Here is an 18,565-nt window from a genome sequence, read left to right as displayed (position 1 = left end):
GTACTTGTTGTCTATGTCGATGATATAAACATTATTGGAACTCTAATAGAGCTTTAAAAGACAATTGATTATTTAAAGAAACCACTTGAGATGAAAGATCTTGAAAGGACAAAATTATGCTTTTGTAAATTGAGCATTTGACAAATTGTGTCTTCGTTCATCAATCAGCCTACACATAAAAGTTGTTCAAAAGATTTTATATGGAGAGAGCACATACATTAGGTACTTTGATGATTGTCCGAACACTTGATGTGAATAAGGATTCATTCCGACCTTAAGAAAAGAATGAGAAACTCCTTGATCCTGAAGTACCATATCTTAGTGCAATTGGTGGACTAATGTATCTTGCAAATACTACAAGGACCGATATAGCCTTTTCAGTTGATTTGTTAGCAAGGTACAATTTTGCTCCTACTAGGAGACATTGAAACGGAATCAAACACATATTACGATACTTAAAAGGGACTATCAATATGGGCTTATTTTATTCTAAAGATTGTAGTGTCGATTTTGTTGGTTATGGTTATGTTGGATATTTATATGACCCGTATAAAGATGGATCTCAAACGGGCTATGTGTTTATATCTAAGGGTATTGCCATATCTTGGAGGTCTACAAAGTAGTTTATCGTAGCCACCTCATCGAGCCATGCTGAAGTAATAGTTATTCATGTAGCAAGCCGAGAGTGTGTGTGGTTGAAGTCCATGACACTCATTCGAGAAAAACGTGGTTCGAAACGTGACAAATTATCCATAATTTTATATGAAGATAATGCGGCGTGTAAGGATTCATAAAAAGAGATGGAACGAAGCACATTTTTCCAAAACTTTTCTATACACATAAGTTATAAAAGAATGGTGATATTAACATGCAACAAATTTTTTCAAGCAATAATGTAGCTAATTTATTTAGCAATTCTCTTTCAACTGCAACTTTCAAGAAGATAGTGCACAAGATCGGGATGCAAAGGTTCAATGATGTTCTTATTAGAGGAATTAATACGTGTTGTACTCTTTTTTCCTTACGAGGTTTTGTCCTACTGAATTTTTCTTGTAAGGTTTTTAATGAGGCAACCTATATGTGTATTATTAGACATGTATACTTTTTTTCCTTCATTAGAGTTATTCTATTTTGAGTTTTTTCTAGCAAGGTTCTATTAGACATTCAAAGGGGAGTGTTATGATATTGGTGTATATCATATCATATAGATAATATGTATCAAGATTTAATAAGTATGTATCAAGATATGAAATGCCTATTTTTTTAGAGGGAAATTAAGTGAAAATAAAAGAATTTTCTTTATTATAAATCATCGTTAAGAGAAATAAAAGTTACTCTCCACTCTCTCTATACTTCTTGTTGTTACTTTATATTATATAAGGGATCGCTTGGTGTGAGATACTAATACAAATAGTCTCGAAATAAAATAATAGTCCCGAAATAAAAAATTTGGTGCTTCTTCTGATTGCCTAATTCAAGATAACTTATTTCGGTACTAACAAATAGTACTAGGATAAGTTTTCTACATTTGATGATATAACAATCCCAACCTAATTTATCCTTGAAATAAAGTCATGAAAAGACATAATTACTCTCTAAACTCTTGATTATCACTTTTCATAGATAGATAGATAGGTAGCTAGGTAGGTAGATAGAAAGGTAGATAGGTAGGTAGGTAGGTAGGTAGGTAGGTAGATAGGTAGGTGGATGGATGGATAGATAGATGGGTGGGTGGATGGATGGATGGATGGATAGATAGGTAGGTAGGTAGATAGATAGATAGATAGATAGATAGATAGATAGATAGATAGATAGGTAGATAAGTAGGTAGGTAGATAGATAGATGGATGGATAGGTAAGTAGGTAGATAGATAGGTGGATGGATAGATAGGTAGATGGATAAGTAGGTAAGTAGGTAGATAGGTAGGTAGATGGATGGGGGGATGGATAGGTGGATGGATGGATGGATGGATAGGTAGATAGGTAGATAGGTAGGTAGATAGATGGATGGGTGGATGGATGGATGGATGGATGAATCGATGGATCGATCGATCAATCGATCGATCAATCGATGGATAGATGGATAGATAAATGAGCATGAGATTTTCGTAGTCATCAATTTTATCCCTAATTTAAATTTTAATTACTCTACAATTTTTTATATATTTTGATAAATTTGAACAATTATATGAGCTTATTAAATGCTACAAAAGTGATGAGTCATGAAAAAATGATAGTGACACTATAAAAACTATTTATACAATCAAATTCAAAACTGATCCAACAGTTTATTGTCTTTCTATTGTAGATATGTTTATTAAACTTATTTCATTTTTTTATTTTTCCTAACAAATTTATCATGGATAAGTAATTAAAGTATCTTAACATTTCATTTCTAACTTAATACATGCTTAATTATTAAATAAAAAATTATTTTTACATTTAGCTAAAAATATTTGAAAATTTAATATGTAAAAAAATACAATTTGACTCTCCAAATATTAATGATACTAAATAATGAAAAATGAGACTAATTTTTTTCACATTTTTTTATGATGAATTTTTTTAACAAAAAATGAAATTATCAACATTTTATAGATTTTAGTAAAAAATAAGTAATTTAACATGAAATACTAAAGTTTCATACACATTTAAAAAATATCAACATAAATTTCTTAACATATATTTTTAGGAAAAGGAAACTAATAAAGTAAAATAAAAAATTAGTAACTTTTTTATTTCTGTTATGTCTTAATATGAAGGAAAATAATTAAGCTAAATAAGGTGAATGATATTTTTTTGTAAACAAACTATCTAATTTTAAAAAAATGCGATGCACATTATTTTTAATACCACAAATCAAATAACTACTAAAAAAAATACCAAAATAACTAATCTCAACTTTCCAACGAAACAACCTGAACAGTTTTAGTAGACGTTTGGCCATAGAATTTTTTTCTTTTTTTCGAAAAATTATTTCTTTTTAATGAAAAAAGTGAAATCACGCTGCGTTTGGCCATGAATTTTTCAACTCCAATTAAACTTGTTTTCACTTATACTTCTATTAAAAAATTTCAAAAACAATTTTAAGTTATATTCATGCTAAACACAACTTCAATTCCAATTTCATCCTCAACTCCAACACCAACTCCAGGAAAAATTAATTTTATGGCCAAACGGGTTCTTAAATAAGTAGTCATTTTTTGTCACAGTAGAGTTTTACATAAGTAGTCATTCTTTGTCACAATTCACAATAGAGATATTTTAGGGTGTATGACGGCGTATGGAGTAGGAACTTGCGAGGAGAAATGCAACTTTATCAAAGGGGCAGATAACGCTTACTTATTTATCATCCACATCTATTATCTTCTAATTCTAATAAAATAAAATAATAATTCTAAAACAAAAATATATGATACTCCCCTCCTCTCATCCAGTCCCATTGAAGACCCTAATCCCATTTTCTTACTAAACTCATCTCCCCCCTCCCTCTTATCTTCTTCAATCTCCCAGATTCTTTTGGGACTACAATCTTATTCAGGTTCTCTTTTTTTTCTCCTAATTTTTTGTTCGTTGAAATTTGGAATATAATTATACTTTTCGTAATTGGGTCTCTGTTTATTCTTTGAAATTTTAGTTTTTTTTTTTTATTTTGATATTCTTGGTGATTACATATGCAAAAGATAAGCTAGTTTTCTAATTGAATGGTCAAGTTTGCAACCTTTTAGCTAAATATTTTTGTTCAGTTGAGACACTTGTGGGATTACAGTAGGTGGGTATGTTGTTGGTTTTTTGTTAGTTGAGTTGCTTTGAGCTGTTTCTTTACTTGCCTTCTTTTTACTTTCCTCTTTTCGATGTCTCTTTGTAAATCAAACTTAAGGATAAGGTAAAGATTTGAGAATGTCTAGCTTTGAAATATCTTATTTTTTGTCTTAAAAGACAATTCCAAATTATTGAGTAGTATTAGAATGAAATGGGCCCGAATAGAGCGTGACTAATATAGCCAAACTCAATTAATTTGGGAGTGAAGCATAGTTGATTGGTTGGCTTTCTAAACGAATATGTACTGACTGTACTTTGCGATCGATGTTTAAGAGCTTTGCTTGGATTGTCTATTGTGTATTGGAATGAGATGGGTTTAAACTGGAGCGTAATGGATAGTGAGTATTTGTATAGCCAAAGCAAACTAGCTTGGGGTTGAGGTTTAGGTGTTGTAGTACTTATGGACTATGGTGGGATTCTTAGCTCGTTTGTAAAGTTCCTATTTTTAATAGGAATATGAGGTTGCTCAACCCTTTCTTAACTCCTTTAAGCACTTCAAATGGTCGTGGTTGACTTGCTGTGGATTTTAACTCATGGACTCGCCTCTTAGCTAAATACTGCTCAAAAGTATCTAATTTAGCTGTAATTTAGTATCACCCTGTGTAACTGAGGTTATCTTGAGGAAATGGATACTTGTCCTTTGGTTAAAACCTTTTTGTTTTAGTAAGTTCCCTTCTAGTTGGTTCTTATTTCCCAAACATGGGAAAATGCCATTTCATTCAGTTCAGATTTTACTTATTCTGCTGCCTGATTTTGCTACGAACATTTCGGAGAGAAAGAAACCAAAGAGCATTCAAAGGGTTTGAAATAGGAGGGACCGACTTTCCAAATTGATGCAGCACCAACGAGATACAAGTTAGATGTCGGGACACCTTTGTCTTTCAACCAAATTCCCCAATTTCTTCCCCGCTCTACATTTCACCCAATTCCCCATATTTGTGTCCCTCACATTGTTTGTTGGCAATTTAAAACATTATCTGTTGGCAATTTATGATAATGCAGCAATATTGAACAACTTGAATAGACTTCAGTTACATCCACATGGAGTTTAACTAAACCTAAAGAGAACTGGGATCAAGCTTGTGTGGTCCAAAGTTTTGTCCTTTCAAAGTTTTGTCCTTTCACTTCGCGTCTACTCCTAATACTCTCTTACAAATTCAACTGTTACCACTGTCATTTTTTCAGCAGTAAATTCACTTTGCCCAATCAATTTCCCCTGCCCCACCCCAACTTCTCTGTATCTTCATAAGAATGATGTTGCTCGTTCGACTCGTCGCCTTGGAATGTGGCTCCTGAAATTTGTTACTTCATATCTTCCTTTTTCTTCATTCTTCTTCCTTTTTTGTCCTGTACTCTCGTTCGTGTTGTTAGGATTTTCTACTGAAACTGATTAGTTGAATTTGTATTGGGTTATCAGTTTGATGGACCTTTAAGCGGTCTCCCTAGGGTTTAACAAAAGCTGGAAATTTCAATAATCTGATTGAAATTGCTGAAATTCTTTTAATCATTTCAAAGATCTCCGTAGCAGGACAGTGAGAGCGGAACATGGTAGAATCATCTGTACAAATGGTGTTGAGTTTAATTTTTGTAAAAAGGACCAAAAAACCTCTCTTATAGTGAGTTGCAAAAAAATATTAGGGGTGTTTAAGGAAGAGAAGAAAGGGGATAATTGTATACAATGGTAACCTATTTCAACCATTTATTTAGATTGCAAACCCGACATATTTGTGTGTATTGTCATATTTTTTCAATCTATTCATGAAACTTTGGCTACTCAATCCTGGATTGTGCACATACTACTCAGCAGTTGTGTAGTGTTTCAGTTCTTATATCTTGGAGGCTAGACTAAATTTGGTTTATGTGACATTGAATCGTGTTTCACATGGATGGTTGCATATTTTGTTACATAGAATCTCTTACTCATGCATCAACTCCTATCGAGTATGGATGCTCTTTCTCTACTGCTTCTGGGGAACTCTGCGTTTCAGTTATCTTTCTGCTACTGCACTATGCCTCAAATTCTTAGCTTTCTCTGGATTGGAAAATATGAACCTTCACTTGTTATCAGTTTTTGAATTGCTAATTTATTGATATGTCTGCTGATTGATGTGTCACTTATGACATCATATACGGTTATGGGTTTGTCATTTGGAAGATTTGGTATTTTCAATTATTGGAATAGAGCTTTTCTGATTATTTCCCTATCCTTGGCAGGTCCATCATGGCTCGAGCTCTAGTTCAGTCAACAAGCATCCCATCGTCAGTTGCTGGTGAAAGGACGACCAAATTCAATGAATTTGGGAAAACAAAGAGAACTGTTACAATGCTGTGGAATGCACAATCATCTTCGCTAAGGCTGAGGGATTTTACGGGATTGCGAGGATGCAATGCAATAGATACACTAGTTAGATCTGGGCAAACGCTCCAATCCAAGGTAGCTGCTGCAACTTCTGCCAGACGACCACGAGGTTGCCGATCTGTACCAAAAGCAATGTTTGAGCGCTTCACAGAGAAGGCAATAAAAGTCATTATGCTTGCACAAGAAGAGGCCAGGCGACTTGGTCATAATTTTGTTGGCACAGAGCAGATTTTGTTGGGTCTTATAGGTGAGGGAACTGGTATTGCTGCCAAGGTTCTTAAATCGATGGGGATCAATTTGAAAGATGCTCGTGTGGAAGTGGAGAAGATAATTGGAAGGGGTAGTGGATTTGTTGCTGTTGAGATCCCTTTTACCCCTCGTGCCAAACGTGTGCTGGAACTCTCTCTGGAGGAAGCCCGCCAGCTAGGTATCGTTATTTAATTGTCAATGTTTGTTGGATTACCTTTGGGACATGCCATAAAAATGGTTTTCCAGTTAGAGTCTTATTCTCATGTTGCTTCATTGACACTTTGTTTTTCTTTTCTGTACCAAATTGGAGTTGTTAAAATATTATGTTCTTCTTTCTCCTTTGCTTTCGTTTCTGTTCTTCTACATGCACCAGCGTGATTATTTGTTGAAGTGTTTATTCACTTTATATGAACTGGTTGATTCAGGACATAACTATATTGGTTCGGAGCACTTGCTACTTGGATTGCTGCGTGAAGGTGAAGGTGTGGCTGCCCGTGTCCTTGAAAATTTGGGCGCTGACCCCAGCAACATCCGCACTCAGGCAAGTAGTAGATCTCACATGCTTCCTCTGGGTAGTTTAATAGTGTGCTTTTGTGGGCAGTTGAATTGTTTGGCTTCATCATAACCACCTTGTTGGTTTTCTTTTTCTAAAAATAGGTGATCCGAATGGTTGGTGAGAGTAATGAGGCTGTTGGTGCTAGCGTTGGAGGTGGAACTTCTGGGCAAAAAATGCCTACACTGGAAGAGTACGGAACAAATTTGACAAAACTAGCAGAAGAGGTAATTTTAAAAATTATGTTTGTTATAAAATTATAATATGAGTGGACGGTTATCAATAATTTAGCTGGCCATTTTTGGTTTCTAGGGGAAATTGGATCCCGTTGTTGGAAGACAGCCGCAAATTGAACGGGTCACTCAAATCTTGGGTCGGCGGACTAAGAACAACCCGTGTCTTATTGGAGAACCAGGTGTTGGCAAAACAGCTATTGCTGAGGGTTTGGCACAAAGAATTGCAAACGGTGATGTCCCTGAAACAATTGAGGGGAAGAAGGTATGCCATCTGTGATAACTTGCAGAATGTGATGTTTATGTGTGTCCTTTCTTCTCCCATGTTTCGTAACATATGGTGAATCCAAAAGCTGAGCGGGGTCATGCTGGTCCAGTCTAGTGTTCTTTTTGATTCACAAGGAACAACAACAACGTCATACCCAGTATATTCCCACCAAGTGGGGTCAAGGGTTTTTGATTCACAAGGATTAGGTTCAAACGAATGTGCATTCTGTTTCACTAATTTGAAAGATGTCAAAGTCATTTTCGTAGTGTCTTCATGTTCTCTTAATTGAACAAAAAAGATTTCAGTATCCCTTGTTAAACTTGATTCATAGCTCAAACTATCAAACTGAAGTGAGCTCAAGTAAGAAAGGTCCACACCTATTTGTCTGAATCTCATCCATTTGAAACTTTGTTGGATGTTTCGTGGAATAGTGCAGCTACTTTTCTCATTGTCATTAAGAGTCGCTTTCTGGTGATAATTAGGTGATAACTCTTGATATGGGTTTGCTTGTTGCTGGGACAAAATACCGTGGAGAGTTTGAGGAAAGGTTAAAGAAGCTAATGGAGGAAATCAAACAGAGTGATGAAATAATACTATTTATCGATGAAGTGCATACATTGATTGGAGCTGGAGCAGCAGAGGGGGCCATCGATGCTGCTAACATCTTGAAACCTGCCCTAGCTCGAGGTGAACTACAGGTCAGTTATCCTCCTTGTCTTGTTCTTCCCGTTCTGTTCTTTCTAGAAATTAAAAATGAGAACTATGAATATTTCTGTCCTAAGTTGCTTGGACTCGGGTGCGGGTGTCGGACACGGGTGCGGATCCGAGTGTCGGATCCTTCATGATCGAATTTTTAAGTTTCGGGGATTTGGATCTGGATACGGATACTGGTGCGGGGACTCGGCAAAAAAAAAATTAAAAGTTTATACATATAGTTACAAAAATATCACATATGCATAATTATATATATGAGAGATATTGTGAAAAATTTACATGTAACTTGTGCCTTGTAGAGTTAGATCATGAAGGAACGAGGCCGCAAGCAAATACACCTCTTTAAAAGGGCATGATTCATTTCTTTTCCTACAACTCACACAACAAAGTATTAAAATAAGATAGTATAACTATAACACATTGAAATATACCAAATAAAAAACTAAAACAAAGCTAAGATTAAGAGAGATATGAAACATACCTTTTAGTCTTTTGGAAGTAAGTCGAGATGACTAGACGATTTAGTAAGTTAGAATCAAATAGACCAAGAGAAAGTCACGAGAGACACGAGTCAATTAACCATTCAAATTAAGAGTCAAATGATCACCAAAAATCATACATAAACTACATGTTCACAAGTTCATATACCAAAAATAAATAAATAATTACATAAAATTTACATTTAAACTAAGTTCTATTTGAAACATCTAATATGAACATGGGCATATCTAAATCAAAGATCATCTTCTTCAATTTCCTCCATGTTGTCATCTTCTTCTAAATTCTCAACTTCATTTTCAAAGAACACACCTTCTAGTTAAGGTTCGTCGATTGACAATTCAACTAACTCATTGATACTTTCATCAATGCCGAAATGGTCTCCACCTAAAACAATACCAAATGAATTTAGAATATTGTGAAAGAAACTTATCATAATAAAAAATTACTCAAGAAGTATCAAAAGACTTACCTAAATCCCAATATTTGTTTGGACCACTTATGTATTTTTCTTTCTTTCGAGAAAGCAAGCGAAGATTATAATGCACAAACACTAAATCCTTGGCTCTTGAAGAAGCTAACTTGTTTCTCTTGATGCTATGGATCAATGAATAAGTGCTCCAATTCCTTTCACAACAAGATGAAGAAGCCGGTTGGGAGAGCAACTTGTAAGCCAAACTTTGTAAAAGTGGAGCATTTACACCATAGTTAGCCCACCAAGATAGAGGATCTTCATACCCCATAGCATCAATCACGCGAGGCTCACTAAACTACAAAACTCCCCATACTCCAAAGAAACTTGCTTCAAATCATTTGGATCTTTAAAGTATCTTTGAAAGCATTTGATCCTATTTGAGGCAATCTCCCTATCTTCATTCGGTGCAAGTCTTCTTATCCCATTACCTTCCCCTTGAAGCCACGATTCATGATAGGATTTGGGAACCAAGGAATGTGCTAAACAATGCAATGGGGTGTTACTCTTATTCCACCTAGCCACAAGAATTTCTTGAATTGTATCAAAAAATTTCAATTGGCCGTTAATAAGATCTTTCCCCTCATGCTCACATACAATCATCTTCACCTTTTCAATCATGGTATCCGACATGTCATAAATAAGATGCAATTGTGAAATATCAAGATCGGCTCTTCTAAGCATGAATACTATCGGCTCCGTGCACTTTAAAAAGTATTCAACTTTATCCCACCATGCATCATCCATCACAAGCGATTTTATCTCACGTGCCCTCGCTTCAAGTACTTTGTCTCCCTTGTAATTTTTCCATTCGTCATCCATTAACATTTTTTCCAATGACGATTTTACCTTATAAACACGAGAAGTCATGACAATGTGGGAAGCGAATCTTGTTTCGGCAACTTTTAACAAAGATAGCTCCGAATGCTTTTGAAAAATGGCATGCGCCATGTCGTGATTCACAACAAAATTCTTTAAACTACTCACATCGCCAATCACTTTTAATATCCATGCACAACTTGAAAAGTGGGCCAATTTTTCGGAAGGTTGACACATACTTTTTAAAGCAAGATTTAGACAATGTACAACACATGGTGTCCAAAATATGTGCGGAAAAGTTTCTTCAACAATAGTACCGGCAAGTTTCATATTTCCAGCATTATCGGTGATAACTTGAACGACATTTTTGGGGTCAACATCTTCAACGGCTTTAATAAATAACTTAGCGATGTACCCACCATCCTTGACAACAACACTAAAATTAATGGATTTCAAGAATATAGGTCCACCACTAGATGCTCCCATTATATTTATCAAGGGTCGTCTTTTAATATCCGACCATTCGTCTGAACATATTGACAATCCTTTTCTTTTCCACGTATCTCTAATAGGTTGTAATTTTCTATTTATATTAGCTTTTTCTTAAGCCAAAAGTGTTGTTCTTAACCTATTATAAGTGGGTGGAATATAACCGGGTATAGGATTTGCCGCTAAAAACTCGGAATACTTTTTAAAGGAGAAGTTGCAAGGTTGAATGATAAACCTGAAGCATAGAACATTCGAGCCGCCAACTTGTCGGCAATATTTCTGTTGGCAATGCTAAACGACTTCTCTAGTGCTCCACCCGTGGATCCTTTTCTCTTTTTCTGTTGCGATAAATCCAAGCCTTCGGGGAGGGATACATAATCTGCCTTTTTTCTCGCATCTAATTGAACCATTGATTTTTTCTTTTCAGCTTCTTCATTCTCCATCTTTAATGTTGCACATACTTCGTTACTAATTTCTTTGCATATTGCAACTCCATGGACAGAAGTTTTAACAAATGTGCTTTCACCTTAGAATATGAACCTGTAACCCTTTTATTACAAAATTTACATGACCATGTTCTATTTCCACCACCATTAGGAGTAAACATAAGAACCTTGACATGATTCTACAAAGGTTTATCATCAAAATCGAATCCAACACTTTTTGTTGGTCTTAAAATACTTTTTCCTTTTGTTGTTGATGTGTCCATGGTAGAACAGAGCTTAAAAAATTTCTTAGCTATAGAATTTTTTTTTTTTTTAATGAAAGAGCATTTGCAGTGTTAATATGAACTATGATGTCTTTTTTAGAAAGAAAGAGGGAAAGTTGAAGAGATGGTGAGGAAATGAAATTTCCAAGAAGTAAAAATAGTAGAACTGTTAGTACATCTACAAGAATGGACATTTGACTTTTCTTCTTATCAAAAAGTTGATTTTAAAGAGTATTTTATTAAAAATAGTACAAATCTCATTAAATGAGATGTGAGTTTTTTACTTTTGAATATTTTCATTTGAAAGTTTTATCATATTTTAGTAAAAATATATTTTTTTGTTTAGATTTATGTGGCGCGATTTTAATTCCGAGAGCCAATTAATTTAATTTTGATCATAAACTTAAATTTTAATATCATATTAATTCTAAAGTCAAGCATTGAATTAGTCGTTAATTGTTACTTCTAATATATAATTACACTTCAAGTATTTTGATAGTTCAGAACTTACATTGACAGGAAAAATCAAACGATCTAACAAGATGTGATCCCTAATATGATATCTTGTTATCAACTAAGTTAATCACATATTATAGTCAATCGTTACTTCTAATATATAATTATATTTTAAGTATTTTGATAGTTCAGAACTTACATTGACAAAATATATCAACGATCTAACAAAATGTGATAATCCCTAATATGATATCTTGTTATCAATTAAGTTAGTCAAATATTGTCAATTGTTACTTCTAATATGTAATTACATTTTAAGTATTACGATAGTTCAGAATTTACATTGAGAAGAAGAATCAAACGATCTAACAAGATGTGATCCCGAATATGATATCTTTTTGTCAATTAAGTTAGTCAAATATTATTAATTGTTACTTCTAATATGTAATTGCATTTTAAGTATTACGATAGTTCAGAACTGTTACTTCTAATATATAATTACACTTCAAGTATTTCGATAGTTCAGAACTTACACTAACAAGAAGAATCAAACGATCTAACAAGATTTGATCCCTAATATGATATCTTGTCATCAATTAAGTTAGTCGAATATTGTCAATTGTTACTTCTAATAGATAATTACATTTTAAGTATTAGGATAGTTCAGAACTGTTACTTCTAATATATAATTACACTTCAAGTGTTTCGATAATTCAGAACTTGCACTAATAAGAAGAATCAAACGATCTAACAAGATGTGATCCCTAATATGATATCTTGTTATCAATTAAGTTAGTAAATATTGTCAATTGTTACTTCTAATAGATAATTACATTTTAAGTTTTACGATAGTTCAGAACTATTACTTCTAATGTATAATTACATTTTAAGTATTACGATAGTTAAACCTTTCTTTGTTTGAACCACATGATATTCGATTACTCGTAATTTGAATATGTTTTGGACTTCCAATTCTTCCTTTAAAAATGAGAAACTACTTTTCTTTTAAAACTAGTTCCAAGAGAATCGAATATGTTTATAGATTTTTATGACTTTTAAAAGATAAATTATTTCGTTAAAATATTTTTATTTAAACACAATTTAATATAATTATAGCTATAAAAAAATATTAGATTAGATGCATCAAAAATAATATTTGAATCAATGTAATAATATTATTTGTTAGTTAATATAGAATTTTTATAATGTACTTTCTCTGTTCCTTTTTAGTTGAAAGAAATGATTATTTAAGAGTGTGATTTGATTAATATATTTATTAATTCGTTAGTCTTTATTTATTTACATTCTTCTTAAATCTAAAAAGAGTAATACAAAGGTTCAAGTTAAAAAAGAATAATTAATGTTTTTTTTTCTTTTTCAAAATTGACAAGTATTTTAAAACCAAAAAAGAATGAGAATATTAATATGTTCAATATATACTTACGCTCAGTGGTGGATCCAGGATTTAAGAATTGTGGGTGCTTAAAAAATTAAAAGGCTGAGGACGCCTCTTCAATGTAGAACCTTAAGATCAACCTAAATGTCAGTGTATCCAACCAACTTTTTGTTTTAGTAGGTGCTTTTATATGTTTTATACCTATTTTCATATATGTTCTATATAATTATATCTATTCAGCATCGAATTTAATAGGTGCCGGAGCACCCCGAAATATATGTAGGTCCGCCCCTGCTTATGCTAAATTTAGTTTCATTTAAAAATGTGTGCTTTTAAAGCATATACATTAATTTCTATTTTATAATTAAATAATTATAATGCCTATCCTCATTTTATAAACTCTAATTAATATACAATGCTTACCTTATTTAACTAAAAAAACGGATAAATTATTTATTCTTAGTACTCCCTCCGTCTCAAATTACTCGTTTCAAATTTTATAGTTTGATTTCTCATTTTACTTGTCTTTTTTCATTACTCAAGAAGAGATAATTTTTTTCCATATTTTATCCTTTACATTAATTACTTTTTCTTCAAATTAAAATATAAACATCATTTAATAGGGGTACAATGATAAACTAAACATGTTATTAATTATTTTTCTTAATTAAAGTGTCATCTCAATTCGGGACGGATAATTTGGGACGAAAAGAATAATAAATAATCAATGAGGAAGCTATTAACTAAGCTCTAATTATAATATGGAATGTTTATCTCATTTAATTAAAATAATAATAATATTTATTCTTAATAATAAATAATGAACGTGACATCTATCTTAGTGTTGGTCTTAATAACTCAGCATACTTACATAAGTACATCTCATTTAAAGGACCAAAGGTCAATTAAAATTAAAAAAAAAAAAAAAAAAAGCGTTGATATTGGACTTTGAGTCATCGTCTTCTTCATCCTTGTTCTCTGCTTCATCTTCTCTCCCCCGTCTTCTTCCCCACTACAAGTTTTGCATATTTTTTTTTTCCAATACAATACAAATTACTATGCACACAATTTAGTAGTCCACCACGGCACCGATATTCTCGGCTTCAAAAATCTGTTACAACGTGAACAATACCTGCAACAGCCAACACAAACAAGAAGATTTACCAAGAAAAAAGCGTCAAACGAGACAAAAGGACTGGTATAAATTACTATGTAGCAGCAAAATTGAAGGTATTTTATTTTTGAGCTATTCAAATCTTTACTTAGAGATATCAAAATTTCAATTTTTCTCCCAATTGTTGGTCAACACACTCGATCTCGTTTGACCGGATCTGACACAGATCCCACACCCTTGCCCATGTCAGCATCGTGTCGACACGGGTGCGGCACCGAAATTGCCGAGTCCGAGCAACTTAGTTTCTGTCAACAACCTAAGGTTCAAGAAGATATATCATTGTTTTAGATGCAATTAATGTCCCCCCCCCCCCCCCCCCCCAAAAAAAAAAAAAAAGGTTAAAAATGACAATAGTATGTCAGCTAAGCAAGTGAAAAAACGTCCTCGTGTAACTCAATAGTATTCACTTGGCTTCTTGTCAGTGTATCGGAGCTACTACACTGGATGAATACAGAAAGCATATTGAGAAAGATCCTGCACTGGAGAGGAGATTCCAGCCTGTTAAGGTCCCTGAACCTACTGTTGATGAAACTATACAGATTCTGAAAGGGCTTCGTGAGAGGTATGAGATTCATCACAAGCTTCGTTACACTGATGATGCCTTAGTGGCTGCTGCCCAGCTCTCATACCAGTACATCAGGTATCTAATCTATACCGTTTCCAATGTCTCCTTATACCTTTTTTACTCTTTTCTCGCCTTGAATTGTCGATGCACCGCTACTTTTTAGAAATATATTTCCCTTAACAGACTGTACACGTGAATTGCAACTTATTTATATTAGTAAAATGTGATAATAGAAGTTGGTTTATTTTTGTTTATCAGCATCTAATTAGGTTTTACGCTTACCTCCAGAGAAAATTATCGTAGGATATTGATTTTAGAGTAAAGGTATCTTTTTCCTGATTCTGCGACGTGATACATCTTTTCACTGGCGTCTTAACATTTCAGTGACCGGTTTCTGCCTGACAAAGCAATTGACTTGATTGATGAAGCTGGTTCTCGTGTTCGACTTCGCCATGCTCAGGCATGAAATGCTTCTTTAGTCTCTCTTTTAATCTGTTAATTGTCCTACCATTTGTTGAATGACAATGCTCTGTTGTTCCTCTCCAGCTCCCAGAGGAAGCAAAAGAGCTCGAGAAAGAGCTTCGTCAGATTACAAAAGAGAAGAATGAAGCTGTCCGTGGTCAAGATTTCGAAAAGGTAAGTTTTTTTTGTGTACATCTAAAGAACCCCTTAAAAGTGATTATCTTATCAATAGCATTGATCTATTTTGTTATCAAGTACTGTAATTGTAGAATTTCCTAATGAGATGGTTTTGGATAAATGCACAGGCTGGGGAATTACGTGATAGAGAGATGGATCTTAAGGCACAGATCACAGCCCTCATAGACAAAAACAAAGAGATGAGCAAGGCTGAAAGTGAGGCTGGAGATACAGGTCCTCTTGTGACTGAAGCAGATATTCAGCACATTGTCTCTTCTTGGACTGGTATCCCTGTTGAGAAGGTCTCCACTGACGAATCTGATCGCCTCCTAAAAATGGAAGAAACACTTCACACTCGAATCATTGGGCAGGATGAAGCTGTCAAAGCCATTAGTCGCGCTATTAGACGTGCACGAGTTGGGCTCAAGAATCCCAACCGGCCTATTGCTAGTTTCATCTTTTCTGGTCCCACTGGTGTTGGGAAATCTGAACTGGCAAAGGCACTGGCTGCATATTACTTTGGGTCCGAAGAAGCAATGATCCGGCTTGATATGAGTGAGTTCATGGAGAGACACACAGTCTCTAAGCTCATTGGATCGCCCCCTGGTTATGTTGGTTACACAGAGGGTGGTCAATTGACTGAAGCTGTAAGGCGTCGACCTTATACGGTTGTGCTCTTTGATGAGATTGAGAAGGCTCATCCTGATGTGTTCAACATGATGCTTCAAATTCTTGAAGATGGAAGGTTGACAGACAGCAAGGGAAGAACTGTAGATTTCAAGAATACACTTCTAATCATGACGTCAAATGTTGGAAGTAGTGTGATTGAGAAAGGTGGCCGTCGTATAGGTTTTGATCTTGAATACGATGAGAAGGATAGCAGTTACAATCGTATCAAGAGCTTAGTGACTGAAGAATTGAAGCAGTACTTCAGGCCAGAGTTTTTGAACAGATTGGATGAGATGATTGTATTCCGTCAGCTCACTAAGTTAGAGGTTAAGGAGATAGCTGATATCATGCTTAAGGAGGTATTTGAGAGGTTGAAAGGTAAAGAGATAGAACTTCAAGTGACAGAGAGGTTTAGAGACAGGGTTGTTGATGAGGGATACAACCCTAGCTATGGAGCACGGCCTCTGAGAAGAGCTATTATGAGACTCTTAGAGGACAGCATGGCTGAGAAAATGCTTGCGGGTGAGATTAAAGAAGGCGATTCAGTTATTGTGGACGTTGATTCCGATGGTAATGTGACTGTCCTCAATGGCAGTAGTGGTACTCCCTCAGATCCAGCCCCTGAGCCTATCCCTGTGTAGATCAGGTGATCACGTTTTAGCTCAATAGTAGTTCTGTGGTCTAGAGATTATTTGTGTTTGCCACTAAGCTCTGTGGGCTTATGAATCAACTTTTGAGTTTTCTCGGGGGCGCTCAGGTAATTCTTGCCACGTCGAGAAGACAGCATCCTTTCTATGTTGAGCTTTAACGGTATTACAGAAATATACCGGATTGGAGATACTGGATTAAAATTTTAGCCCGTCATAAGAAAGTGTTGTATTCGCAATAGACTCGTCAAAAAATAAAAACATATCTAGTTTATTGTAGGCGACAGTTAACGTTGTCCTCACATCTCTGGTCTTATGTGGTTTTCTACCTTTGCCTCTTTTCTCATCATCTCCAATAGTCTAGGGGCTGATATAATGATGATTTTAAGTATTGTTTATACAATTATATATGTTTTTTCACTATTCCGTTATATTTCATCTAATAATGATAGGCAGGCTAAATACGTCAAAAGCCGAAAGCCCCTTAAACTTGTCAATAAAGACGCCTCATGCTCATATTTTAGAGATGTGTCTACATGTTCGGAAGCGTCTATTATGTAGATACCAGATGTGCATGGCCTGTGTCAGCATATTTAAATAAAAAATTTTAATAAAAGGATTGCATATGTTTTTTTAGGATTCATTCAGAATCCAGCATAAGTTCGACATATGTTATTTTAATATGTATTTAGATAATTTAAGTTGTTAATTATTATAATTTATAATATTTTTTATATAATTTTTAAATTAATATACGATACTTTTCTTGTTCAAATTTTTGTGGCATTGATAGTTAATTATATTTTAAAAATAATTTAATTCTTCTGTTTCAATTTTAGTGATACTAATATAATTTTAAGAGTCGATCAAATATTTTATATCTTTTAAATTTTTTAAGTTGTTAATTATTGTGATTTTTCTAGTATTTTTATGTAATTTTTTTGAAATATATATCATATTAAATTGTTTTTAGATATTTTAAGTTGTTAACTATTGTAATTTATAATATTTTTTATGTAATTTTTTAATAATATATGCTACTCTCCTTGTTCGGAGTTTTGTGTCAACGATAGCCAATTATATTTTTTCAAATAATTTAAATTTTTTATGATTGTGATTTGTAATATTTTTTTCTATTTCAACTTATGTGTCACAATGCTTAAATGATCATAATTAATTAGGAGTGATATAGTAAAATGTAATTATTATTTATTATTTTTACTATGTGTATGTGTTGATTCAAGAAGAATTTGAAAACATTTAGAAATGTGTTGAATGTTACAAATGTTAATAATCCATTTGGTGCTTCTTGATTTCTCTACATTTATCTCTTGTTACTCTTTTGCCGTTTTGAGTATATGTAGCAATTTTTATTTTTATTTTTAAAATATCATGAAAATTTTTATTCATAGTATATATATATATATACTATGAATATTATATATATATATATATATATATATATATATATAATAAAATCGTGGATTCAATATTATTAATTTTTTAATACATAAGTGACTTATAATAATTAATTGGTGATATATTAAAATCACGGTTGAAGCAGCAGAAATCAATCAATTTTTTTAAAAAGAAAATTCTAATTATTGTTATTTACAGTACTTTTTATTTCATTTTTAAATAATATATGTTGTTTTATATCTTCTTTTGTCCCGTCCCAATTTATGTGGCACTAATATAATTTTGATAGTCAATCAAATATTTTATATTGACATATCATTTTGTTATTCTTATTTTTCTAATATATAAATGACTTATAATAAGAAGTGATATAGTAAAATCATCGTTCGAAAGATGAAAATTTAATTTAAAACAT

The 18,565-nt window shown here is 33.4% G+C and overlaps 1 protein-coding gene across 1 annotated transcript; it reads left to right on the top strand.

The window, feature by feature from the left end:
- The first annotated feature begins 3,260 nt into the window (after positions 1–3,260).
- LOC107850343 (ATP-dependent Clp protease ATP-binding subunit ClpA homolog CD4B, chloroplastic) lies at positions 3,261–17,033 on the top strand. The gene is made up of 10 exons (XM_016694807.2): positions 3,261–3,541; positions 6,037–6,608; positions 6,856–6,971; positions 7,088–7,210; positions 7,296–7,481; positions 7,967–8,182; positions 14,634–14,851; positions 15,161–15,236; positions 15,323–15,412; positions 15,544–17,033. Exons 2-10 carry the CDS (start codon positions 6,044–6,046, stop codon positions 16,723–16,725), a joined length of 2,772 nt encoding a protein of 923 aa, XP_016550293.1. The 5' UTR covers positions 3,261–3,541; positions 6,037–6,043; the 3' UTR covers positions 16,726–17,033.
- The last annotated feature ends 1,532 nt before the right edge of the window (positions 17,034–18,565 follow it).

This window comes from Capsicum annuum, chromosome 12 (genome assembly GCF_002878395.1).
Source record: "Capsicum annuum cultivar UCD-10X-F1 chromosome 12, UCD10Xv1.1, whole genome shotgun sequence".
NCBI lineage: Eukaryota > Viridiplantae > Streptophyta > Magnoliopsida > Solanales > Solanaceae > Capsicum > Capsicum annuum.
Note: the sequence above shows the minus strand (reverse complement) of the source record. Positions and strands in the feature narration are given on the sequence as shown.

What these genes read in the sequence shown, in the direction of transcription:
- LOC107850343 (XM_016694807.2), top strand. Translation starts at nt 6,044, where the DNA reads ATGGCTCGAGCTCTAGTTCAGTCAACAAGCATCCCATCGTCAGTTGCT. An exon ending in TGACAAAACTAGCAGAAGAG is followed by an intron (nt 7,211 to 7,295) that starts GTAATTTTAAAA and finishes TTTGGTTTCTAG; the next exon opens with GGGAAATTGGATCCCGTTGT. An exon ending in TTCGACTTCGCCATGCTCAG is followed by an intron (nt 15,237 to 15,322) that starts GCATGAAATGCT and finishes GTTCCTCTCCAG; the next exon opens with CTCCCAGAGGAAGCAAAAGA.